This window comes from Pleurodeles waltl, chromosome 4_1 (genome assembly GCF_031143425.1).
Source record: "Pleurodeles waltl isolate 20211129_DDA chromosome 4_1, aPleWal1.hap1.20221129, whole genome shotgun sequence".
NCBI classification, from domain to species: Eukaryota; Metazoa; Chordata; class Amphibia; order Caudata; family Salamandridae; genus Pleurodeles; species Pleurodeles waltl.
In genome coordinates this window covers 29169234-29196623 of record NC_090442.1, presented here as the reverse complement: position 1 = coordinate 29196623, position 27390 = coordinate 29169234, and the positions used below count along the sequence as shown (strand labels likewise).

The 27390-nt window shown below is 47.5% G+C and overlaps 2 protein-coding genes across 2 annotated transcripts in view; one reads left to right on the top strand and one right to left on the bottom strand.

Annotated features, from left to right (window-relative positions):
* The window catches only part of LOC138287307 (zinc finger protein OZF-like), a 67213-nt gene extending 65519 nt beyond the window's left edge, over positions 1-1694 (bottom strand). Inside the window, exon 1 of the mRNA XM_069227663.1 lies at positions 1597-1694. The gene's annotated coding sequence lies outside the window, so the exon portion shown is untranslated. The remainder of the gene's footprint in view (positions 1-1596) is intronic.
* A 141-nt stretch (positions 1695-1835) lies between these two features.
* Positions 1836-17109, top strand: LOC138287303 (zinc finger protein 850-like). The gene is made up of 2 exons (XM_069227656.1): positions 1836-2020; positions 10207-17109. The coding sequence occupies exon 2, from the start codon at positions 10797-10799 to the stop codon at positions 12717-12719; it is 1923 nt and encodes a 640-aa protein (XP_069083757.1). The 5' UTR covers positions 1836-2020; positions 10207-10796; the 3' UTR covers positions 12720-17109.
* The last annotated feature ends 10281 nt before the right edge of the window (positions 17110-27390 follow it).

Genomic DNA, 27390 nt, shown 5'->3' with positions numbered 1-27390 from the left:
CGGCCCAACAACATGGAACGATGGCGTCAGGTGCTCATTGCTCATGGTAGGGTGCACTCCAATCCATCCAATCCACCCCACTCCAATCCATCCACTGCATTCCAATCCACCCCACTCTACTCCAACTCACCCCACTCCAGTGTAATCTACCCCACTTCAATTCACCCCATTCAAAATCACCCCAATCCACCCAACCTAGTCCTGTCACTTCAGTCCAATCCACCCATCCCGTCCAGTCTTATCCCTTTACTCCAATCCACCTCACCCCATTTCAATCCACCCCACTCCAATCAATCCACTCCAACCCACCCCACTCTACTCCTATCCAACCCACTCTACTCCAATCCAATCCAGCCCACTCCAGTGTAATCCACCCCACTCCAATTCACCCCACTAAAAATCACCACAATCCAACCCAACCTAGTCCCATCACTTCAGTCCAATCCACCCATCCCGTCCAGTCTTATCCGTTTACTCCAATCCACCTCACCCTATTTCAATCCACCCCACTCCAATCAAACCACCCCTCTACTCCTATCCAATCCAACCCACTCTACTCCAATCCAAACCACCCACTCTACTCCAATCCGGCCCACTACCTCAATCCACTCGAAGCCATTCCACCCCACGCCACGCCACGCCATAACACTCTCTGCCACTGAACCACTGAACTCTACTCTCCTCCCCTCAACTCTACAACAGTGTACTCCTCTCTACCAACACTTCACTTCCCCACTCCACAACACTCCATGCCACTACCTTTTAGCCATGTTGAACAGAAGCCACACTGATGTACAACAGGGCAGAAAGACAATGCTAAAACCAATAGCTCTTGTACAGGTGAGACCTGTCGGCTGTGCCGCTGCTTGTTTGAAGTATCCTGGCTGGGAGCTATCGCGACCCTCTCACCTAAAAGCAATGGAGGAAACAAAGGCGCACAGCTTGTCTCCTCACAGGTACTTGAGAGGGATGTTTTTGGCTTTGTTCAGCCCCTGCATGTAGGACACGTACAGCACTGTAAGAACTTCGGATGTGTTGATCCTCCCAGTATTCACACAAGTTATGATTTAAATACCACTATTTTGTTTTATTTCTTTTATAGCGCTTCTCATCCCAATGGAGGGTGTAAGAGCGCTTATATCAAACGTACTAATTATGTAGAGACAATAAATCATGAGTGTAAATCAATGTACAGGGTGTCTGTGACTTACAATCTATGAACTGCAAGTAACAGAAGGATCTCAGTGCTGAAAGCAGTGACCCACTCCCCATTCACAGGAAATACACATCTGTTATCTCTTGTTACATAATGTGCTGTGCAGGAGACTTTTAACCCTCTATGATACTTTCATTCAGCACTGGGACTAGAGAAAACACTGATATCTCTGCAGCGGGTGCGTTAACCCCCAGAGTTATCTCACCATGATGATTAATCCCTGGCACACAGGATCAGCAGCGGGTACACTTATCCCCCGGGCATGCGCAGTAAAGAGAGCGCGGTATATAAAGGGCATGCGTGGTAAAGACACAAACATCTCATACGGGCTTAGACACTACACTTATCTCATGAGGGCGCGCAGTAAAGACTACACTTACCTGAAGAGCATGCGTAGTAAAGACAGGACACTTATCTCATGAGGATGCGCAGTAAAGATTACACTTCTTGACACACGGAGTAAGACGTGACACCTCTCTCCCGGGCGCGCACAGTAGCACATGTTACTTCTCTGCCGCACAAGCGCAGTGATGCACGACGTTTCTCTCCCGCGCATGCGCAGTGAGGCACGTCCTTCTCTCTCGCGCATGCGCAGTGATGCACGACGTTTCTCTCCCGCGCATGCGTAGTAGCAGCCGCTGGAGCAGCCCAGGCCCCACCGTCTCCCCAGGGAGAGGGTCTCCCGGCTCCCCCCGCCGCATCCACCGCTCACCCCCGGAGCCCAGTGAAGAGCCCCCCGGGGTCCGTGGAGGTCGGCTCGGCTGGTTTCAGTATCTGTCTTTAGCTAGACACCACAGAAATTTGGTAATTATTTTTTTTTACACGGGTGAGGGCTACCCACCATGGGCACGGCCATGCCCCACCCCAGAAAAGCATTAAGTCTTTCTGCCCCACCTGGGAAGCTGATAAGGGCGATCACCCCCAATCTGCCCTCCTGGGGGGGGGGGGGGGCGTGGGCAGAAAGGCCACTATGAACCAGTGAACATTTGCAAAACAAAAAAATTACAGGCGTGGGGGCTGTCCACCATGGGCATGAAAATACTCCCACCCTAAAATGCCACAGGCAGTCTTTTTGTCCCCCTGGAGGAAGATGGTGGTATTTACCCCCAATATACCATTTGGGGGAGGGGCAGTAAGCCCACTAGATACCAGGGACTGCATTTATGCAGTGTTTTTTGTGGGGGGCGCTCCCCTGGGCATTTGTCTGAGCTCTGCACCATCCTACGGCCTTATTGACTTTCTGCTCTACCAGGTTGGGTGGATAGGGGTATTCATCACCCTCTCCCTCGGGGCAGAAAGCCCATTAAACACCAGCACTTTCAAAACTGAGCCAAAACAAACAAAAGGAAGGGGAGGCTACAGTGGCATGGAGCCATATCCCGTCCACAAAGGGTTAATGGTGTTTTTCTACCCTAATGGGGGCAGGAGAGAGGCTTGTACCAATTGGGGTGGTTCCCCCAAATATGTCAGAAAGTCTACCTGACATTAGGGCATAGGAAAGTGGGGTAGGTGTTGTAAACTGACACACTTTTTGGGTTAAGGGCATGGCCATGCCCATGGGGGTCTTCACCCACCCCTGATTTTTTTTTTTTTCAAAAACTTTCCCTGGTGTCTAGGGAGTGTTCTGCATCCCCTCAAGCCCTCCCAGGCAGTTGAGGGTAAACACGCTCATCGCACCCCCCCAGGTTGGGCAGAAAGGCTTATGCTGTCATTTTTGGGGGGAGGGCATGGCCATTATTGGGCAGGTAGCACCCACCCCTATATCTATATTTTTTCCCTGTTGTCCAGTGCTCATTCTGCCCATCCACGTGGCATATCAGGGGCAATCACCTCCTCCTCTCCCCAGGGCACAGAAAGACCAAGATATTTGAAGGTGGTGTGGGAATACAAGCCTGTTCCAAAGGGGCCGCTCAACAATGTCCCTCGAGCCTAATCTATGGATTCCTGCTTAGGTATCGCTCTCAAGTGGCAATTCCCAAGGAAGGATCCACTGGGCAGAGATATCTTCAGAAATGGGAGTTTATCTACTTTCCAGTGACACCTTTCCCAAAGGTACTGGGTGTCTTGACCATGAGAGACAGAAACAGTTGTGTGTCGTCAGTGTAGGAGAGGACGTTGATGTTGTGGGAGCTATTCATTCTGGCAAGAGGGATCATGTATGCATTGAAGAGGGTCAGGCTTAGGGAAGATCCTTGTGGAATTCCGCAGATGAGATCATGGGCAGATCCATCGGAGTGCATCTCCTTGGATTCTGATGTTGTGTACGCGTTGGATGAGGATGGGGTGAGAGACTGCCTCACTCTGCAGAGAGTACCAGGAGGATGAGGACACCTTGTCTCTTCTGTCCAGAGTCATGCGGATATCATTCATGGCAGAGATGTGGGCTGTTTCCATGCTGTAGAGTGGTGTTGAGGAGCTGGTGTTCATTGAGGTATTCAATGAGGTAACTGTTGATCATTTTCTCTAAGACCTTATCCTGGAATGGTAGCAAGGAGACGGGCCTGTGGTTGGTGAGCATTGAAGGGTCTGCAGAGTGTTTCTTCAGCTGTGGGGGAACAATTGTGTGCTTCAGTCAGGCCGGTCCTTCCTCAGTGTCTGAACGAAGATCGATATGCACCACTAACTCTGAATGCTGTATTAGCGCAGAGTATTGGAGTGGCCAGGTGAGAGAAAGGGGTTTAGAGGATAGGAACAGCCAGGAGGGAGATATGAAAAAAGAGAGCACACATAATATTCAGATGGACCCTGAGTTTTGAGTTTCCTGTAAAATCTTCCGCACTTTAGAAGGAGTGAGTTTTTACCCACTCTATCTCTTTCCTGCTGTTTTGAGGGTTTCAGTCTCTATACAGGATCTTTTAATAATAGGTTGTAAAGTAAGGGGGGATCAGATGAAGTCACTTTTTTAACGCATACCTTTTAATACCTTAGCTACACTCCATTCTAGACACTGTTACAGGTATACATAGCAATAAGAGTTCCATTAAACATTTCTCTCTCTCTTCTTCGATTGTTCAGTGCCCCAGGTTAAGTCACCTGACTGAGAGAGACAGTTAGATAAACTAACATTCATGAGTCAGGTTCTTTACTCTTTAGTCAAACTAGTCTGTCTCTATGGAACTGCCTTTATTGGACTGGTTTCTATCAATAATGTTCTTTACTGGTAGCACAAGAAATTAGCTCACATTTAATCTCTACTTCTGATTTAGAACCGGAACTATGCCAAGGCTTGAAACGCTAAGGAATTCGGCTGACTCAACCCCTACCAAGGGTCACCTACTCTGTCCCAAGTGAATGCCGGATCACTTGCAGCATGAGCGAACTTGTTACCTAAGCACTCAGTTGAAGAAACGTTGTCCATTGAACTATGACAACAAAACTGAGAGACCCAGTTTAGCGCTGGAACCGAGGAAAGAAGCTGATTCTCTGATGGGTTCCTGGAATAGTGAGCGTGCGGTTAAAACACTAGCCCCATCGACGATGGCCACCGCTCCCTGCTTCTGGGATTTATAGTGCTGACACATTCCTTCTCTGAAACTAAATGATGGTCAAGATTAGTTCCCACATTTAATCACAGAATCGCAGTGTGGAGTATTTATTGCATATTGCATGCAACCCCAGTACAGGTAGTGTTCCAAGGCGGCAACCACAGGCAACATTAGATATCGCCTTGAATCACTGCAGCCAATATTATTTTTATATTGTAGTAAATGTAAACTCTAACACAGGCAGGGTTTCAAGGCAGCAATAACTGGCAATATTTATTCCCATATTGAATTACAGCAGGCATTATTGATCGCATATTGCAGCACTTGTAGACCCCATTTCAGGCAGAGGTCAAGGCGTTAGCTGACACACTCACAACAGGACCACCATTTGGTGGTCTCAGCAACCAGTGGGCTTTTCCACAAAGTAATTGCTCGTTACTTGAGTAGCCCTGAGGTAGGCAAGGGATCTCCACAGGCCCTAGAGCATGTACCGCCAAGACTCTGACAGTTTCTAAGCATCTGAGAAGGTTGCTGAAGAGACGATAACATTCAGGATGGGTGTGAGCATGGCACTTATGGGTTGATGTCCTCTGGAGTAGGCATGTTGAGGGCAGGGGTCCATAGGGGCCCCTTAGAGGATGGACTTCATGGAGGCAGCGGTTTCTTCTGGGGTGATGACAGGTCATTTGGTTAGCATTGGTTCTTTGGATAAGATCAGGAGATATTTGACTAGGTCTGTCGGGTCCGATAGCAGGTTGAAGTTGCTGTAAATGGTACTGGTTTTGTTGCTGAAGAAGAGAGAGGGGTCATGCAAGGGGGTGATCGAGTTAGAGGTGGCCGTGGGTAAGGTGAAATCCTTCACAGTGGCAATAATTTCTTTGCTTCTGCTGGTGCTGTCCTCAATGTGGTCTGCTATAGTGCCACGTTTCCTGGTCTGGATCATTCGGTAACAGCATCTCAGGGTAGATTTGAACATTCTGCATTTGCATTCTAGTTGTCTGCAGTGACATTTCATCAGTGTACCAACTGGCTTGAAGTCGAGATCTTGTATTACCGTTTTGGAGGGAGCGAGGGAGTCAGTGCAGGAGGTGATTGAATTGTTCAAATTCATGATGGCTTTGGGGAGGCTGTTCCTGTGTTTAGGTCAGTGGGCGTTGAGCGCTGTGTTCCAGTCCTTGACAATGATGCTGTTCCTGTTTTTGCAGGCTGGTCTGGCGGTGGTGTGTGTGTTTTGGACTGGCATGCTGAACTTAATGAGGGCTTAGTCTGTCCAGGAAACTGTGGGCTCCCTTATTCTGATGTTGTCAAAGGTGGTTAAAATAGAGTTCAGGAGGTTTCCTATAATTTGGGTAGGTCTCTTTACTGTTTGGCTTAGACTCATGTTTCCAAGGTCTTCGATGAGTGCTTTTGAGTTGGAGTTGGAGTGGCCTTCCAGATGGAACTTCATGTCTCCAAGCAGGATGTAATTTCTAGCGTCCATGGCAAGTACCTTGACGGTGTCTGTGATGGAGTCAGTGAAGTTGCTGCGTGGTCTTGGTGGTCTGCAGACGAGAATGCTGCTTAGGGTGAAGTTGGCTGAGACGTCGCGCTCTGAATAACAGGTGTTTCATTATAGAGTATGAAGTTTCTCTAGGGGTGGTGCCCACTGATGGTGTTCTTGTGGCCAAATGCAATTCCGCCTCCAAGCCTATGAAGTCTGTCTTGCCTGGTCATCTTGTACCTTGGGGGGATGGCTGTGGTGATGTTGGGTGCTGATGCAGGGGTTCAGCCAGGTTTCTGTGAGAAATGTAGGTCAGGGTGTGGGGCATTTAGTCCAGGATGTTGAGGAGCATGCATGTAAGTGCGGAGCATTGTGTGACTAGTTGCAGGAATGTGTGAGTGTGAGAGAGTGAATTGTTGGGTGCTGTCGGTGTAGACGCGGTGTGTGATGGGTGTGGTCAGTGCATAAAACTTGCAGGAAGTGCAGGAGAACACTTCCTTGATGTTGTGTGGTGCGGTAAGGCACCAGCATGTGGAAGGGTGGCTGAGGTTGAGGGCATACAGCGTCTCAGTGAGGTAGTGGTGGGATTGGGGAGGACCAGGGTTCCTGGCGCTGGGCATCGTCCAGGCATGATCAGGTGCAGATGGGCTTGCTTTTGACACACCTTCAGGGTGACAGCCGCATGCCCACAGAGCACCTTCCATGGGTCCTGGGAAGGGGGAAGGCTAATGCCACTTACTCTGCGAAATCCAGTGATGTCACTTTCTCTGCAGATGGATGATGGACAATCCAGTGATGTCACTTCCTTTGCAGATGGATGATTGAAATTAGTGCTTTTCCTTGACTTCTTTGGAAGGTTTTGGCAGGAAGCCAGGGATGTTTCTTCCTATGCAGATGGATATATTGGGAATGAAAAACAAAACATGTTTTTTAAGGAATTAATCTGTGAAAGAATGTGCAAATTTATAAAATGCTTAGCACAAAAATGGGGCAGAAAAAGTATGTGACAGCATCCTAACAATGCTTTCTTCGTTTGAATGTTTGGCTTTTGCCTGCTCACTACAAACGTGTTGCCTGGAATCTTATGAGTAACCTCCTCCAACTGAGGTCCTCACACAGTTCATGGAAGCCTTGTTCAGTGTGTGTGATCAGCATATTGCCTCCCACACTGACTCTCTAATTAAACTCACAGCCATCTCGTCAAGAAGGCTCGAGCTATCCATGCAAGAACAGAATTCTCAAGTCTCCTCATATAACAAAGATGTCCACACTCGAAAAGTCCATCACTGCCAAAGCCTGGACACTTTGGGACCTTCTGCCAGTTCATATCAGATCGACTCTCTCTCTCTCTGAAAGTGCTCAAATCAACCATAAAGTGTCTAATTTTTTTTCTAGTAGTTCTTTATAAGGAATATAGAACACTCATGGTACAACAGCGTTGTAACGCATAAGAATCACAGTGCATCCTTCAAGTCATCCCCTGAGAGCAGTAGAATGCGTAGTGCAGTGTGTGGACGTCCAGGAGCTCATGCGTTCTGGGCTGTAAGGAAGGGAGACGTCCCTGTTACATGACACTATGGCAGCCATCAAGTTAATGAGAACAACTGACCGGTAAGGGTGTGTCTGGCTAGGCACTGTGTCGCCCACCGCAGTTGGTAGAGTGTGAAGTTGGGGGCACCCAGCCCTTGTTCAAATGGAGCATATAGTTTGTGCATTGCTGCTTTCTTCTGAACTGATCCCTAAATCAGGTGGATGAGGGTAGAATTAAGGTCTTGATAGAAGCATTTTGGCAACTGGACAGGCAGTGCTGAAAAATGGTACAATAACCTGGGAAATACTAGCAGTTTGGCTATCGTCATTCTGCCCATGGGAGAGAGAGGCAGTGATCCCCAGAATATCAAGGAGTTGCGCATGCCAGCCAGGACCTTCACCAGGCTCCTTTGTACCAAATCTGTCTCAGAATGGTATATATTTATCCACAAATATTTGAATGTATCGTACTACCATCCCAGAGCCAGGAGAGGCAGCCCTCCACTCTTGTTGTGTAAGACTACACAAGCAGAACAAGCAGGACTTCAGTTTTAAGCTTGACATGCTTCAAGAATCTTCAAACCTTTCCATCACCTGTGGGAGGGTTCCGTGAGGTTCGTGGAGGTACACCAGCGCATAACCCGCATCCAGCAAAATAGCCACCGATTGGTGTCCCCCACTGTGGCCTCTGTATACACACCAGGTTTGTGAATGGTTTTATCGCTAGGGCAAATATGATCCTTGACAATAGAAAGCCTTGCCTGGTGCCCCGATGTATACTGACCACAGTAGAAATCTCACCGCATGTGCGCACCCGAACCACTGGGTTGGTATGTACTATACCTATCCTGTGTAGTATTTCTGGGGCAAAGTCCATTTTCTCTAGCACAGCAGTCTGGTAGGGCCACACTAAGGTGTCAAAAGCCTTCTCTATATCCAGAGATGGGGCTGTAGGGAACAGGTCTGTGCACTCACATTCTTCCATGATTCGGAAGAGATGCAGTAGGTTTAGGAAAGTATTCCTATTTGGTGTGAAGGCGTTTCAATCAGGGAGTGCCAACGGGGAGGTAGTGGTATAAATCTGTTAGCTATAACCTTTCCCTAAAAGACTGCAGTCGGTTTTGAGGAGAGACAGCCAGCCGCAGGCATTTGCAGGTGTTGTGAAACATAGGGAGCATTCAGAGTCCACCATAGGCAATTTGGCCACGTACGTAAGAGAATATTTCAGGCTGAGTTGCTGGAGCTTCCCTGTGACCAGCAAGAATGGACCTCTGAGACTCTGTACTTCTGTAGTGTAGTCTGAATACATGTTAATTGAGGCCTTGGAGATACACCAGGGATCCTTGAACCTGGCAACTTGCAGTATGTGGTTGTGGTCTCAGTAGTTCGAGACAAGTCACCTGTTTTGCTTTACTTTCGACTGAGCCAAGATATGCACACTGAAAGGAGTCAAAAAGATTCTCTGGAATGCACTTCTTAATCTGAAGAAGACATTTATTATAGCTTTTTGCAAGGTTCGTGAAGGAAGGTTTGATTAGTAAAAAGTGTACTTTCAAAATGTGCAACCACAACGTGAGACTATGTATAAAAAGTCTCCAATCTATAAACAGCAAATATATGCATGCAAGGATACAAACACCTGTATATTGATATATAGATATATATTCATATGCAATGCAAAGCAAATCATTTATAAAAATTCATCACCGTAGTAGGGCCCACCAAATGCTTCATCTTTCTCATGCCAGCAAGAAGAACGACTCCTGTTCAACTGCGAGAAAGAGACACCCGCTCCTGACTGAAGTCTCGGAATTTATCGCTACTGAACTGAGTCATCTTTTTATATCTTTGAATAATTAGGAGTGAACTTTCTAGAAAGCCCTCCCTCTTAGAGGGGAATTATTAAAAAAAAAATGCTGGCTACTGTAGGTCAGAATTGGAAAAAAAACAAGTGTCAAAGGTTGGCCAAGACCTCGAAGCTTGCTTTTCCCAAGGCTGCACTAGAGAAAAACACTAAATATGCGCTTCTTTATCATGATAGTGTTCAGTGGGAGAAAAACACAAGCTTAGTTTACCATGTGGAAAAACACAGCTCATCTGCAATGCCTCAACTGCAATGTCTAATGCCACGATAAAGCCAATAGGTAGCTAAACTGAATACAAAATGTCATGTCCAATGCCACGTTAAAGCCAATAGGCAGCTAAACCAGGTGCAAAGCAGTGTGCCATGACATCAGTGGTCACTACTCAAAACATTACATCACCCCTCGCCCTTTCTTTACTAAGTTACTATGCGAACACTGGTAAATCACCTCCTTTTCAGACGAAAGTAAGATGTGACATGTTCAATAGAACATATCTGTGTATAGTGAAATAACCCTTGCTAAGTTTCAAAGATGGTAAAGGAGAGATGATGTTTATGCCAGTTAAATATTGTGTATACAATTTCTGTTACTTTTGCATTTCATAATTGTAAATCTCTTTGCATCCAACAGGAAACAAGGCTTGAATGCATGAAATGCTTATGAATAACAACAGTGGTTCTGTAAATCTACAAAAATGGTCAGAAATAATCAACTCCAGGATTCAGGAAAACATCAGTGCAGTCAGAGACTGAGGACCCTGAACATAGACTGATAGATGCTGGAAGAAGTTCTGAAGGACGATTCAGTAAACATAAGAGTCTGAGCTGTGCAACTTCACACCACAAGACTAAGAAAAGACCTCTACAAAATTAAGGAAACAACACTGACAAACCACCTCCTGAATAAACTGGTGACCAACACCAGCTTTGATCTCGGGATCTGTATGATGTGACAACCACAGTGCTCTGATTATAAAATGATAACAGGCCTTAATTCAGTGCGCTAGGTGTATCATAAACTCTTCATGGCTGCACCACAGGAACCAGAGTAAAGCACAACGGAGTGGATAAAACAACGGAAAGGTAAAGGAAAGAGGAGTTCTGCTGTCTTCAATACAACGGACTGTCCCAGTGTGCTCTGAACAAAAGATGGATGATTAATCTTTACCCACAATCGTTGAAATATAGGTAACATGAGAATAATACAATTGCTTTATAACCATGTTGGCACATCAGGAAACACAGTCATGGGCTGTAGACAAATATAGAGCCGACCCAGAGACACTAACCAAGAAAGAAGAATCATATACATGCATTTTCCCGTCCCTTTTACAGCACCATCAGCAAACACACACAGGAGAAAAGCCATTCAGATGCAGTGAATGTGTGAAAGGTTTTAGTCGATTATCAAACCTGCAAAGACATCAGCGAACACACACTGGGGAAAAACCATACCATTGCAGTGAATGTGTGAAGACCTTCAGTCAGTTATCAATCCTACAAATACATCAGCGAACACACACAGGAGAGAAACCATACCATTGCAGTGAATGTGTGAAGAGCTTCAGTCAATTATCACATCTGCGAATACATCAGCGAACACACACAGGGGAGAAGCCATACCATTGCAGTGAATGTGTGAAGAGCTTTAGTCACTTATCAACCCTACAACAACATCAGCAAACACACACGTGGGAAAAACCATACCATTGCAATGAATGTGTGAAAAGATTCAGTCATTTATCAAATCTCCAAAAACATCTGCTATCACACACAGGTGAAAAACCTTATCATTGCATCGAGTGGGCAAATAGTTTTAGTGCATCTTCATCATTAAGGAAACATCAGCAAATACACACAGGGGAAAAGCCATTCAAGTGTAATGAATGTGTGAAGAGCTTTAGTCAGTTATCACACCTCCTAAGCCATCAGCGAACACACACCGGGGAAAAACCATACCACTGCAGTGACTGTGGAAGTAACTTTAGTGGCTCTTCGACATTAAGGAATCATCAGCGAATACACACAGGAGAAAAGCCATTCAAGTGCAATGAATGTGTGAAGAGCTTTAGCCGATTATCAGCTCTCCAAAGCCATCAGCGTACACACACAGGGGAAAAACCATACCATTGCAAGGAATGTGGAAGTAGTTTTAGTGAATCTTCAACATTAAGGAAACATCAGCGAAAACACACAGGGGAAAAGCCATTCAAGTGCTCTGAATGTATGAAGAACTTTAGTCGGTTATCACACCTCCTAAGTCATCAGCGAACACACACTGGGGAAAAACCATACCACTGCAATGAATGTGGAAGTAACTTTAGTGACTTTTCGACATTAAGGAATCATCAACGAATCCACACAGGAGAAAAGCCATTCAAGTGCAGTGAATGTGAAAAGAGCTTCAGTTTTTCATCAAACCTAAAACAGCATCAGCAAACACACACACAGGAGAAACCATACAACTGCAGTGAATGTATGAAGAACTTTAGTCGGTTATCACACCTCCAAAGCCATCAGCGAACACACACAGGGGAAAAACCATACAACTGCAGTGAGTGTGGAAAGAACTTTAGTCTGTTATCACACCTCCAAAGACATCAGCGAACACACACGGGGGAGAAACCATACCATTGCAGTGAATGTGTGAAGAGCTTCAGTCAATTATCAGATCTCCAAAAACATCAGCGAACACACACAGGCAAAAAACCATACCAATGCAGTGAGTGTGGAAGTAGTTTTAGTGCATCTTCAACATTAAGGAAACATCAGAGAGTACACACAGGGGAAAAGCCATTCAGATGCAGTGAATGTGCGAAACGTTTTAGTCAATTATCATGCCTGCAAAGTCACCAGAGAACACACACAGGGGAAAAACCATACCATTGCAGTGAATGTGTGAAGAGCTTCAGTCAATTATCACACCTACGAATACATCAGCGAACACACACAGGGGAAAAACCATACCATTGCAGTGAATGTGTGAAGAGCTTTAGTCACTTATCAACGCTACAACAACATCTGCGAACACACACCGGGGTAAAACCATACAACTGTAGTGAATGTGTGAAGAGCTTTAGTCAGTTATCACACCTCCAAAGCCATCAGCAAACACACAAGGGAAAAACCATAGAACTGCAGTGAATGTGTGAAGAGCTTTAGTCAGTTATCACAACTACAAACACATCAGCGAACACACAAAGATTAAAAACTATTGAAGTGCAGTGAATAACAGAAGAGCTTTATTCGATGAATTTCAGAAGATGATAACATTACAAATATGTGGGACATTCTAATGCCAATTGATGATAAGTAGATGATAGAAGCCCCGGCTAGGAAGTAAATAAAAACACACAGATAGTTGTAGAATTATAAAAGTGTCTGTTCTCAGTGATTGATTATTCCATGTCTTTACATTTAACAAAAAGAAAAGAAGTTGCAAGCAACACATTAAGACATCAGCAGAGTGTGGGCTAAAAGGAAAAGTGTTTTTTTCTTCGATGAAGTAGAGTTATAAAGAAAAACACCCAAGCACACCTGCTCATGCTGCCTGTAAAAGCAACACTATGACCAATGCTTGGACTAACACGTGTATTTCAGCTAACTTCTGGTTTTAGTGCTAAAACATGTAAACCCAACACACTCATACCGATTCAACAAGCACACACGAGAATATCCATAGCTGATTGTGGTGTTTGGGCGCTTTATGCAACATTGATGGTTCAGTGACAGCAGCAAGACAACAGTGCCCAAAAGCACAAGAAGTGAAAGTAAGAAATGTGAGCTGTAACTGTCTGGGTTAATGTTTGCAGTAGTCGGCATTTACCTCCCAAGACCTAATGCTGGAGAAGGGATGCTCTTTCCATCATCACATGCATTTGTAAATGCACCCACCATAGTGGTACTTCCCCAGTGGGGTTCAACAGCTGCATCCTTGGGAGATTGGAGGGCTCAATATATTTTATGCGTTTCTTATTTGCAGAGAATCATTCAACCATATTCTGACTCGTGCAAGGATAGAATGCATAATTGGCAAAATTATTGATAGGAGGAAAAGATGTTGAAAAGTTTAGTTCCTAATAGGTTTCTGAAAGTTTGACAGTTTAGTAAAAATTGAATCTTCAGAAGTAAAGAATTCCAGCTCTTAGAAGCTAGAATCCAGAACTATTGACTCCATGCTATACATTTCTGAAACCTTGGCACTGGAAATGAAACCTGGATTGAGTAGAAAAGAAACACAAATGATATTCAGATTTATGTTTATAAGCAAAAACAAACCATCATTTTATAAACTCTGCTGGTGAATGAAAGGACTTTAAAAGTAGGTGCTGCCTCGTGAGTAAAGAATGACCACAAATAAGATAGGCGGCAGCTTTCTGAATCATCTGAAATTTGCTTTTGTGATGCAGGAACCACCAAATACTCATAACCCAGCCTTGCGTAGATGAAGGAGTTCTCCGATAAAATATTCATGTGAGAAGAAAGAAAATGAAACATCTTCAGTAGCCAAAGCTGGTTAAAAACGAATGCACTCCTCTGAATTAATAGTAGCAAAGTGCAGAGTCCCTCTTGCCGATCACCAGCACCTGGTAGTGGTAGTTTGGGGCGAGGTCCCTTTCAGAACTTGGAAATGAAACTGTTACTTGCTGTTAAATACCAGAATGAGCACAGCACATCTATGCCGCCAGAGTTCTGCACATCCTGCATGTTTCACATTGAAGATTTTGTGAACCAATGAGAGTCAAGTGTCGCTGCACCTCTCAATGAAGAGAGATCACTTCTGATGGATATTTCTACCTACGATTCCTCACCTATAGCATAATCCGCAGATGCCAGTCTGGAGCAGGAATCTTCAAGGCTATCACATTGCCGGTGGGTGGCCTGGCATTGCATTGGTGCCAAAGGTGGCATTCAGTGTTGTTACCGAAGCCATATAGCGTTCACCCTGGCACAAGGATGTCAGTTACCTTTTTTCTTCTCTTGGTGCAGGTCTGGAGCTCGCTTTCTCAAAGAGTCTTGAGTTTTCTCACAGAAATGTTTCCAACAAGTGCAGTACCTTGTTGTCTCCCAAGAGATCGGGGTTCAGGCCCTGATGGTATTGGGAGTGACAGATGGCCGTACCAGATCCCCACTTCATCTGCCACTAGTGCCTCGGTTCAGACCACGGCTCCCGGTCCTGTAACTACTGCCAGAGCAAGCCCCCAAAGCCCATCAAGGACTATGAGACGAGGCTCTTCATGGCCCAGGTGAGGGATGAGAAGCGCAGGTGACACTGCTTCCGACCACACTACAGCTCAAAAAGAAAAAGTTTAAGAGGCAGGCCCTAGCTCAAGTGTTAATGGGTTTGGAAGCTAGAGACTGTATGGTGTCACTCGACCTGCAGGATGCGTACTTCCACATCCCAATAGTGCATTTGCATCAGAGGTATCTTGTTTTGTAGTGGGTTCTACGCACTCCTAGTTTGCAGTGCTACCATTTGAGTTAACATCGGCACCTCGAGTTGTCACAAAGGTGATTGTAGTAGTTACAATGCATTTCCGAAGGTTGGGCACACCTATTTTCTCGCCGTAACTGGATGACTTGCTAATCAGACTTGGATCGACAAAGGTGGTATCTCCCAATCTGCAGTCGAGTAGCCCTACTGTTCGACCTGAGTTTCTCAACAAATGAGGCGAAATCCCACCCAACTCCCGTCCAGTGACTCAACTTTATAAGGTCAGTACTGGACACAACTCTTCCCCACGCCGTTCCCCCACCTCAGAGGATTACAGACATTCAGGGGAAATGGTTCCCTCTTTCCAACACAGTGTGAAAGTCCCAGTATTGTAGGTCCTCTGACTCGTAGGTCTGATGGGTTCCTGCATTCTCCTAGTCTTATATGAATTTTGGCACATGTGGGCCCTACAGTGATGCCTCTGCGAGCAGTGGCTACAATACAGGGGAGATCTGTTGGACTCCATCATAATCTCCCCCAGTGCTGCAGCAGAAGTGGTTTAGTGGGGGAACGAGGTGAACCTGAGTGGCAAGATGACCTTTGCTCCCACTTCAGCCATGGCTATGGTAGTAATGGATGTTTCCACTTCAGGGTGGGCAGCTCGTCTACAGGATCTGGTGATCAAAGGCATTTGGACTCTGGGAGAACAGGTTCTGTTACAACTGCAGGCAATGTGGAGGGCACTCAAGGCTTTCTTCTCCATCCACGGTCGGTCTGTCCAGATCCTGGCAGACATCTCTGCAGTGATGTGCTATGTCAATAAGCTAGAATCTCATCTCATTTGCCTGCAAACATTGAGACTGGTCTTGGGGACACCTCCTAGGGATTTGGATCATTACCACAGGTAAATAACTTTTTCATTCCTAGCCTCATGCCTACCTGTCTGCGTGGCATGGCAGTGGTTCACAGAATTGCCTTCTGCATCTGGGCAGAGGGCAGTGAGGACGTTTGAATAATTTAAATGGTTTGTTGATTGATAAGAAATCTGTCTCTAGCTTTCAGTGCAGATGTGCAGAATAAGGAGCTGCACACAGTCGCTCACACAGCCAGTTGTGTGATCCAAGCAGACAGATAATAAGAAAACAGAATTGCATTTTGCAAGCTGCTTTTGTCAATGTATTGTTGCCCTTAAAAAGAAAATAACGCTATTTTTCTTTTTTAAAAAAAAGCTAATGCGAGAAACTGTAAATATGTAATACCTTTCCACCTAATATCACATGACCCAAGTGTCCTGTAATAATTGGCCAAAGGTATGAAACGTACTGAAACTAGAGGGGAATTGTCTAAGTATGTGAGTTTTATGTCATAAATTGACATAATTAGCCTAACAATTCATGTAATCCATATGTTGGAGGAAGCTACTGGAAGATATTTTTGCAAGTGTTATTTAACCATTGGTGTTTTAAACTATGGATTCCTTTAAGTTAGGTTTTAGACATTAGATGTAAGTTATACTTTTGGTGCAGCAGTTCCTTGTTTTCCTGCTACTGTTTATGAATCGAATAACTAATGTTAAATGCATTTTTGGCATTAAAGTATTCTTCTGTACTATTGAAGTAACACTTTCATGCAATATACACTAATGCACATTGATTCTAAAATAAATATTGATTGATTCATTCACTCATATTCTGTCAGCTCTTCAGTGAGAATACTGCAATGTATGTCTGGGACAGTGATTCTTAACCTGTGCTCCAGGGAACCGTGGAGGTCTGTGAACCTACTCAGGGGGCCCTGTGACTGCTTAGAAAATCAAATAATATTAAGAGATTAATAAAGTGTATGTAAGAAAAGGCTCAAAATGTACAACTGAAACTTTTTTAAACGTTCTGTAAATGTTAAGGAATTCGAAATTTGAGACTGAAAATTAAGTTGCTGTCCTCAGATGGATCTGTGGGAGCAGTGCAAGTGCATCAAACAGAATATAGTATGGACGATGAGTGGCCTCAATTGGATTAGAAAAGCTACAATCCTCCTATTAAAATTTAAATTTTGATTTCTCATTTTTTGCACATTAAATAAAATATTTCTTTGTTTGTGTATTTGTTTGCTAAATGCTTGTTTTTGTGTTTTTTTTTGTCCATAGTTTTGTGGTTCAAAAAATCAAAAATGCTTAGTCCGGGGTCCCCGGCTTCCACTAGTGACTCAGTGTGGGTCCTCAGATTGCAGTAATGACGCAGGGGTCCACTGAAGTCAAAAGGTTGAGAACCACTGGTCTAGGGTCTTCCTCATGAAGGAGGTCTCAAAACCCTGATTTAACATTCAATTACAGCTTAAAGTGGAGGCACAGACTCCTAGACCTCAAACCTGTTGGTTGCCTCTTCCTCATCCTCATTGATCGCAGAAGGTACAGGATCAGGTCCCCTCCTCCCTTGTTCAGATGGACCACCAGCTGGGTGAGTTCATCATGCATTTCAAAGTCAAGATTTCATGATGTAAAGATGTTTCATGATGTGTGACACCCCCTACTCAAGTACTGCAAACAGGAGTGCGATTGTTTCTATGTTAAGAGCGTTCTTTATAAGTATCTCTTTCTGCCAAACCCAACCTATTCTTTACTCTGTCCAGCAGCACCTGTGCATGGCTGGTGGGTGAACACCAGACGCTGTCTGTCAAATCAAAACTATTTTACACCCTCTCTGGCAGCACCTATAGGAGACTGGTGGGTGAACACCAGACACTCTATGTCAAACCCAATCTATTGCATGCTACCTCCTGCAGCACCTGTAGAAGACTGGTGGGTGAACACCAAACACTCTCTATGTCAAATCCAACTTATTGCATGCTACCTCCTGCAGCACCTGTAGGAGACTGGTGGGTGAACACCAAACCCTGTCTATGTCAGACCCAACCCATTCTTCACTCCCCCCTGCAGCACCTGTAGAAGACTCGGAGGTGAACACTTCATGCAAATACAACAAAACTAGGACTGCTGTCCGACCCGATCATTGGCCCTCAGTGACTGGGCCTAGAGATCGACCAGGGCTTGTTTGGTCACACAGTGGTACTCCTTTAGACATTGGTTACTACTGCCCCAAAGACTGGGGGGGCAGATTTATACTTTTTCAAGCAAAACTGCGTTAGCGCAGTTTTGCTTGAAAAAGTATAGTGACAGCTAGCACCATTCCAAGATGCCAGACAGGTGCCATATTTATAGAATAGCGCTAGCTGGCGCTAATGCCCTGCCAGCGTTCTTGGGAAGGACGCTAACAGGGCTGGGGAGGCGTAGGGGAGACCAGGGCTTGTGCGCCGAATGATGGCGCTAAACTGTTCAGCGGCAGAAAAAATGTCTCTAAGCAGTGTAGCTTCATTTTCTGGCACATAACCCCCAGTAAAGACAGGAGCCATGACCCACCACCCCAATGTCCATGCCCTGGGGACAAATGTCCTTTGGGCAAGGCCATTCGGGCCAGCGCTGTGCAGGGGGCCCCAAGTCAGGGCCCCCAAGCGGTGATGGAGGAAAAAAATATATATACTTACCAGGACTTACCTGGGATGGGTCCCCCATCCTTAGGTGTCCTCCTGGTGTGGGTGGGGTGTCCCTGGGGCCAGGGAAGGGCCCCTGTGGGCAATTTCCATGGTCTCTGACTGTGGAAATATGCCTACAGGTGCCCTTATGCCTGCCCATAACCAGGCGTTAAATAATGGCGCTAAGCTTAGCGCCATTATTTAAGGCCCCCATCCCCTATGCTGGATTTTAGCACAGTGGGATAAATATGGTGCAAAGGCCATTTTCTGGATGGGAACACCTACATTGCATCTCATTGACGCAAGGTAGGTTTTCCCCCCCAAAAAAACACATTGACTCCATAACTTTGGCGCTAGACGTGTCTAGCGCCAAAGTATAAATAGGTTAGGTTTGCGCTGAATTAGCATAAAAAAATGATGCTAATTCCACGCAAACCGAGTATAAATATGGACCTAGGTCTTGACACTACCAGTGGTTGGTGATAACCGATTGTAGTAGTGTGTTATAAGTCTTTATACCTGACCCCCTGTGGGGAGACTGGCTGCTGGATCTTCCTTGTAAATCTGTGCAGTATTCCATGACTGGGATTTGGGTTCCTATGTGTGTAAGTAACCCTAAATTTGTAGGGTGCTTCATAGGATTAGCATTTGTGTTTGGGTTGGAATGTCCGGTGCATGGTGTCCATTTGTGTTCCCCGGCCCTTGGTGCCTAACTGTGACCATCTGGCATCATGGTTTTTCTTTTTTCCCCAGTGTCACACTGATCTGATGTATGTGTGTAAAGGCTTAGGCTTGTCCCTTGACCTGGACCTGGAGGGGCAACCAAAGCATGCCCTCATTTGTTGGACAGTGGCCTAAAATTCCGGTCATGGTTTTATCATGTAGAGCGGTGGTGGCTCCGAGTTTTGTGAATCAGTAGTTGTGAACCGACCTTTTAATCTGTGTCACATGAATGGAGGCCTACTGCCCACCCTTATAAAGTTCTGCTTCTATGCACTAACCCAGTTCCTAGTGCTAACATCCTGTGCATGTTATGTGTGCACGTTCATGTGTTGCCTGTACATTTGTTGTGTGTACCAGTGAACCAGAGAATTGAAAACCTATGGGTTTCATTTTTGAAGTCCCGGACCTGGTCAAGTGTACAAGACAGGTTGAGTTTTTTCCCAGAAAGTGGGAGTGTTTTCATGACATTCCTGAAGCTGGAGGGAGGAGGCCTAGACACTGAAGTAGGGAAAAAGGAAACAGTGCTCCCTTTTGAAATTCGAGTAGCTCCTTTTGCTGTGAGCGTAAGTGATTTGTCTTCATGAGCACTGCCATTTGGTAATTGGTGGGGTGAAGTGTGGGACTGCAGGCTCTGTTGTTCAGGGTGTGAAGTTTCCTTTAACTGAGGACGGTCTTTTGTGTGTTTCGTGATCACTGTTGTGTGTGGCTGTTGATAGCCAGGTGCAGAAAACTCACAGCTATTTGTTCCTCTGTTGTGGGTGGTCCAAACTGGGAACGACCCTGCTGTGAAGAGCATCACTCTACACAAATGCTGTGTGTGGAAGGCAACGCAGAGGGATACGTCACAAAAGAACAAACTTCTGCAGGGCCCAGGAGGTTAGACTGTCAGTGTCGCCTTGCACCTTCTTAGAATTTGGGGGGGGGGGTGCCTTATTGGGACGTGATAGCCAGCAGTCGGCTGAGGGTGTTTCCTGCCAGGGCCCGCACTGGGCGGGCCACATGAAGAGATGCGGCAGCCCCCTGACTTATCACCTCAAAGCCTACCATACCCCACACCACCTGGGAGGCAGGGGGTTGCAGCAGAGGAGCTGTTCAGAGACTGGTGTTAAGAGGGTTGTTACCAGGCCTTGAGAGTGGGAACAATTCATGCAGTGCAGTGATATGCTTTATTACCAGGTGTTTTAAAGACAATATAACACACTCAGACAGAGTGATATGCCACACACGGAGACACCCAAATACCAGTGATTTGCCCTTTTAATTCCGATGGTCAGCAACTTCATTTAACTGCCCATCTGGCCCATCCAATTGCAAGGTCAGCTGATTTACCACAGAGCTGGTGCTTTCCTCATTGAGATGTCATCAGCTCCAGGCAGGTGACAGCTCTGGGCAAAAAACAGGAAAAATGAGAATTTACAGGGGGAACCAAATGCAAAATGATCAATTTGTCCAGTTAATTATCATTTCCAAGGATTCCACTTGTAATTGCCTGGTAATTCTACCTCCACAGTTACATGAATTCACAATATCAATAAATCCAAGGGGGCCTTGGAGAGGTATAGGGGTGCTGTCTTGACACAAGCTTTGACTTATATGTCACCCACAAAACATTTCCTGTTTGAGTTGGTCAAAAAAGGAAGCCCACTTTCTGGCAAATCAGTTTCCTAGGGGCATATTTAAGATAAGTTACACAGTGCCGCACCACTTTTCTTGCACCCATTAGCACCCCCGTACCTCCACCATGTGTGCGCCGTATTTAAAATACGGTGCACTATGGTGCAGGGTAGGGGGCAATAGCGTCATTTTTCTTTTTACACTATTGATGTACTTTGCAGGAATAGTCACAAAATAGTGGCCCAATGTAATCAGTGGCATGCCTCCTTTTAATTGCTGCTCTGAGCAGGCATTAAAAGTGCCGAAAAAAGTGACACCATTTTTTCACACCCCCTAACCGGGAGTGCCCCCTTTGAATACATTATGCTCGGCACAGGCATAATGTAGCGCAAAGGGTTACAAAGTGGCACAATGTGGCGTTAGAATGGCGCTCGGGGCTCTTAAAGATGCCCCTTAGTTTCCACAGTCTGTCTGTGACCCTCTTTTGATTTCTTATTTCCTCAGTGATTGCAGAGTTATTAGGTAGGATCCTCTCAGTAAGAGCGTGGACCTGGAGTTAGGCAAGCTGGCTATGGACGATGCAAAATGATTTCAGTTTTTGAAGGTCGCAGCGCCTGTTCGTCTTTTTTACTCTTTCAAGGTCCCTTCTCTGTTATAAATCAATAAGTTCAACAACAGCAGGTAGTGTTGGGTCTACAGCGATGGCAAAGATTATCCCCTTCTCATCCTGTGCTCCTGGGCATGCTGACTGGAACGCAGGACCCAGATACTTTTCTGCAATAAACATCCGTATGGTGGGACTACACCAAGGAAAACAAAAAAGTGATAAGTGGAATGTTTAAATTATCTGCCCTGGTAATTACTCGGGCACGCATCCCAGTCCATTCCATTGCTTCTTTGCCCACCCTCCCACCTCAGACAGGAACCAGCAAATCAGACCTTCTCAAAAAAGGACAGTGACGCCTGAACTGCCAGGCCCGATCCCCTCTGAACCTGAGCACTAGCAACCCGAGTACTTTCAACCTATTTACAACTTTTTGACGGTGCAGCTGGTGCAGTCCCATCTCGGCAGCGGTGAAATTTATTCAAGCATTTCTTCCACCCCTTGTATGTGGCTGAAGACTCTCAAAGTGTGACTGGTGTGCCCAGATGTGGGTCCCATGCTCACTATTCCACAGGACTCAAGCTATCCCTCAGTGAGAAGACCTAAGTATGTCAAAACTCATCTGCGGCTCTTCTGGATGTAAAACTTGGCAGAGAGAGAATCAACACAGTACTCATTAGAGGAGCCAAAATGGCGGCCGGGACGGTCGCTTGACTCGAGCGCTCCGTCCCCGGCTCGAATGAAGTATCCTGAAAGGCACCCCCCGCAGCCTTGTTGAAGCAGCCGGGTAGGCGGCCCAACCGGGGAGGACCGGAGCGTCCGCTGTGAGCCGTGCGCGCCCATCGGAGCGTGGGCGGACCAGAGCCGGGTCTCGTGGGCTCGCGCTGGGCGCGGCGACGAGCGGGAGGGGCTGCTCCTGCGGCTCCGGTCGCGCTCTCGCTTCGCTCGGCCGCCTTCCGCCCCTATGCTTGCTCGTGGCCGGGGGGGCTGAAGCGCCGCGGCCAAGCGGGCCGCACAGAGAATTTTGCACGGCGCCCTGAGGCGCGCGAGGCTGGTGCCGGCCCGAGGGGCCAGAGCGCCATTTTGGACGCCGCCGCGGCAGAAGCTGCGTGTACACGCCACGGAAGAACAAAGAAGGGGCACCCCTGCCCAGAATTGAAGACATATCGCTGTGGCAGTTCAGAAGGATGCAGGGGATTCCAAATAATAGCCAGAGGAATGAGGTGAGGAGGGCACCTGTGGGGGCGGGAAATTAAAACCAACGCTGTGGGGAAACTCCTGGACTTTTGGACACCCCCCCCACCCCACCTCATCATTAATGCAAGGGCGCAAGACTAATGTGGGCCGCGTGCCCACGTGAGCAGTGGGTGCATGCCACGACTGTCCTTTGTTACACGGAGCCCATCCGCGGCGCCTGACGTTCGCCCTGATCTGTGGTCTCTCCCGTGCAACGCCGCCTCCCCCGGCCCTCAAATACGCTGCCCCTCCATTTGGGGAAACCTCTGGCACCAAGCCCTGCCATCACACATGAGGGAGAGAGTGCTCCCCTCCAGCTCCTACGCTCCCCGCACACCCCGGTGGGTCCTGCGGACAGTCCCACGGGAACTCAACGCCGGGCCACCGAATCTATCAACGGCCGCAGCATTTGTTAATGAATACAAGGCCTCAGGCTACAAACACGCCTGAATAAGGCTACACCATCCCTTGGCATTGCTGGCCAGTCTCACGCTCTTAACGACGAAAGTGTACACCACGCCCAGGTCACTCAGTAAAAGTTTAAATCAACGAACTAAGAGGACTAAAAGTGCGAAATCACTGCAGATTGGGAGGAGATCTCGAAACAGCCAAAATGGCCGGCAGAGCCAAATCAGCTAAGAACTCAGACCGAACCACTCAAGGACTAACACCTGCCGACCAACAATCTAATCCATCCCTACAGTCACTATAAAGTACACTTCTTGCGCATTCTGTTCAGTTTGAGAAAGTATTGCAGGCAATATTGGACACTAAGGGGGTCATTCCTACATTGGCGGGAACCGCCGAATGACCGCACCGCGGTCAAAAGACCGTGGCGGCCATTCTGGCTTTCCCGCTGGGCCGGCGGGTGACCGCCAGAAGGCCGCCCGCCGGCCCAGCGGGAAACCCCCTTCTACGAGGATGCCGGCTCCGAATGGAGCCGGCGGAGTCGAAGGGGTGCGACAGGTGCAGTGGCACCCGTCGCGATTTTCAGTGTCTGCTTTGCAGACACTGAAAATCTTGGTGGGGCCCTGTTAGGGGGCCCCTGCAGTGCCCATGCCAGTGGCATGGGCACTGCAGGGGCCCCAGGGGCCCCACAACACCCATTACCGCCATCCTGTTCCTGGCGGTGAAAACAGCCAGGAACAGGATGGCGGTAAGGGGGTCGGAATCCCCATGGCGGCGCTGCAAGCAGCGCCGCCATGGAGGATTCCCTGGGCCAGGGGTAAACCGGCGGGAAAACGCTGGTTGCCCTTTTCTGACCGCGGCGGTAAGAATGGCCAAGGAATCACCGCCAGCCTGTTGGCGGTGCTTCCGTCATTTTAGCCCTGGCGGTCGCCGACCGCCAGGGTTAGAATGACCCCCTAAGTCATCTCTGGAAAGCAGAATTGACGCAGTTGCGCAAGACTTGAACCTTTTGCGAGTGGACCACCGAAGCCTAGCTGAAAAAGTGAAAACAACAGAAGCTGAAATAGCCGACTTAACTCCAATAGCGCAAGGAAACCAAAAACAGATCCAGTGCATGGATGAGGAGCTGAAGGTACTCTGGAGGAGATCGGAGGAAATGGAGAGCAGGCCGCGTCACAATAACGTGAGGTTTCTGGGCTTTCCAGAAAGTATGCGACAACCGGAATCAGAAATTTCCCTAGAGCAGTGGCTAATCAAGGAGGTGTTAAATGGGGCTCCATCTAAGTTTTTTTCAGTTGAAAGGGCTTACAGAATCCCGGGTAGACCCCCGGCCCCTGGCCAGTCCCCCAGGCCATTGATTGCTAGATTCTTGAACTACAGAGATCGAGATGCAATATTGCAACAATTCCGCAGTAAAGGGCCATTCAAGTATGAAGACTCGAACATTAACGCATACCCAGACTTTACACAAGAGGTGCAGAACCAACGCAATTCCTTCATCAAAATTAAGCAACGCCTACGGGAACACCACATAAAATATGCCTTGCTCTTCCCTGCCAAACTAAGGGTAGTAATGGAGGACCGCACCCATATATTCACAAACCCCGAAGATGCTTGGACATGGCTACACGCCAAGGGCCTAGCACACCCCCGGGAAGACAAGGAAGGGGACGAGAAATGGCAAACTCCTGCTGCAAGGAAGCGATCCAAAAGACGTACTAGAGGACAGCCCAATGACTGGCAAGCAGCAGAAGAAAGAGCAAAAGTGCTAAAAGAGACGCCGTTACACATGCAAAGTCACAGTGCAATGGCTAGGAAACCCCCAGAGCCGGGATCGGACTCAGACACGGCCAGCTCCGCATCCACGTTAACAGGAGAACTAGGTGGGCCACAGGTCACCCCCAGAACCGCTGACGAACTTTAAACTATACGCACACGCCCAGAGAGACCGCCAGCGATGATGCTTGAAACCTGGAAATCTGCAGAGACTTTGTGGCACCGCCGAGATGTGGGGACAATGTGCCTCCAACAATATGTATCTTTAATATAAGCACTAAGGTAAGTGATTGGGGGTATATGGGGGCGGAATACAATTGGCGGGTGGGGCCAGAGGGAACAAACTCATGCCCAGGGGGGGCGCCTGACGATATTAGCAGACTAAGGGGGTCATTCTGACCCTGGCGGCCGGTGGCCGCCAGGGCCACCGACCACGGGAGCACCGCCAACAGGCTGGCGGTGCTCCCGAGGGCATTCTGACCGCGGCGGTTCAGCCGCGGTCAGAAAGGGTAAACCGGCGGTCTCCCGCCGGTTTACCACTGCCCTTCAGAATCCTCCATGGCTGCGGAGCGCGCTCCGCAGCCATGGGGATTCTGACACCCCCTACCGCCATCCTGTTCCTGGCGGGTCTCCCGCCAGGAACAGGATGGCGGTAGGGGGTGCCGCGGGGCCCCCGTAAGAGGGCCCCGCAAAGTATTTCAGTGTCTGCTAAGCAGACACTGAAATACGCGACGGGTGCAACTGCACCCGTCGCACCCCTGCAACTACGCCGGCTCAATTCTGAGCCGGCGTCCTCGTTGCAGGGGCATTTCCTCTGGGCCGGCGGGCACTCTTTTGGAGAGCGCCCGCCGGCCGAGAGGAAATGTCTGAATGGCCGCTGCGGTCTTTTGACCGCGGTGCGGTCATTCAGCGGCGGTACCTTGGCGGACGGCCTCCGCCGTCCGCCAAGGTCAAAATGACCCCCTAAGTCTGCGGAAAGATGTGAGCCCCTTATAAGAGCCACATCTGTACGATATGAGAATCCCACTATGCAAATCCAACTGGATATGGGTTATTTCACGTATTTTTAAGTTTTGTAGTTTCACAGTAGTTGAAAGTAGTATAGGGGGTTTAATAAGGGGAGTTGGGGCTAATAGTTTAGTAGGAACACAAGTACCGGAATCACTTATTGCGCAAAATGAACACCTGCACCCGCTATATTTAAATACCAGCTACAGAAAGGCAGTGACCAGGCGGGCCAACTCTAGAGCCCAGATCCTTAACACAGCAATGCACCCTCAGAACCCCATATGATGTCTTCCCGCAACAATACTCAAAACCAGTATATCATAGTAACATGGAATATCAGGGGTCTTGGGGCGCTGAATAAACGGGCTAGAGTGCACGCTCGACTCAAACCACTAGGAGTGCATATTGCTATTTTGCAAGAGACACACATGTTAGAGGGGGACCTACGTGACCTGCGCACGAAATGGGGAGGCCAGCTGATAGGCACGACATACTCGGCCTTTTCAAGGGGGGCTGTTGATCTGGATAGCGGCAGGAGTTCCATTCCTCTTGTCATCACACAAGATAGATCAGGGAGGGAGATACGTAGTTGCGGAGGGCAGACTAGACGGCAGACAAATGGCGGTGGTCGGGGTATACGCTCCAAACAGTGGCATCACGGGTTTTCTTACCACTCTCACTCCAACATTGTTGTCCCACCCCATGGCCCTAGCCATCTGGGGCGGTGATTTCAATAGTACCCCATCTGTAGTATTGGATAGAACCAGTGCCTATCCGAGCTCACTAACCAAAAGGAAACCCATAGGTCCCCTGCAAGAATGGGCAAACGTTATGGGACTCCATGACATATGGCGATTAGGCCATCCAGAACAAAAAGAATATTCATTTTGCTCAGTACCACACAACACCTACACTAGAATAGACATAATATGGGGCACTTGCGAAATAGGGGCACTGGTCACCGAATCTGAATACTTAGCAAAGACGCTCTTGGATCATGCGCCTCTGAGAGTAACACTGAACTGGGGAAGAACACGTCAGGCAGTCCCCACTTGGAGATTCCAGGCGGAGGCTTTACAAGACCAAGCATTCGCCGAAACATTGGGGAAATCTATAAGCCAATATCGGGAAATAAACGCTATGTCTGCAACAACTCGGGCGACAGAGTGGGACGCCCATAAAGTAGTAGCACGCGGAGTATGTATATCCACTACGTGGGGAGTGAGATGCTCCTTACAGGCAGAGATTAGCAAACTAGAGAAGGAGCTAAGGACGGCGGAAAAAGCGGTAGCGCTAGGGGAAATCTCCAACACCATCCTCAAAGAAAAGCGCTCAAAATATAATGATGCAGATAGCAGACTCTGCTGTCACGACTATAACTACTACTTAACTAGGTTGCAAATGGAAGGAGATAGATCAAGCAGAATGCTAGCATGGCTACTCCATGAAGATAGACAGCAAGCTCCGATAGGTGCCATCCGTGT

Bases quoted from the DNA above. Each gene is read 5' to 3' on its own strand.
- LOC138287303 (XM_069227656.1), top strand. From the start codon at position 10,797: ATGTTGGCACATCAGGAAACACAGTCATGGGCTGTAGACAAATATAGA.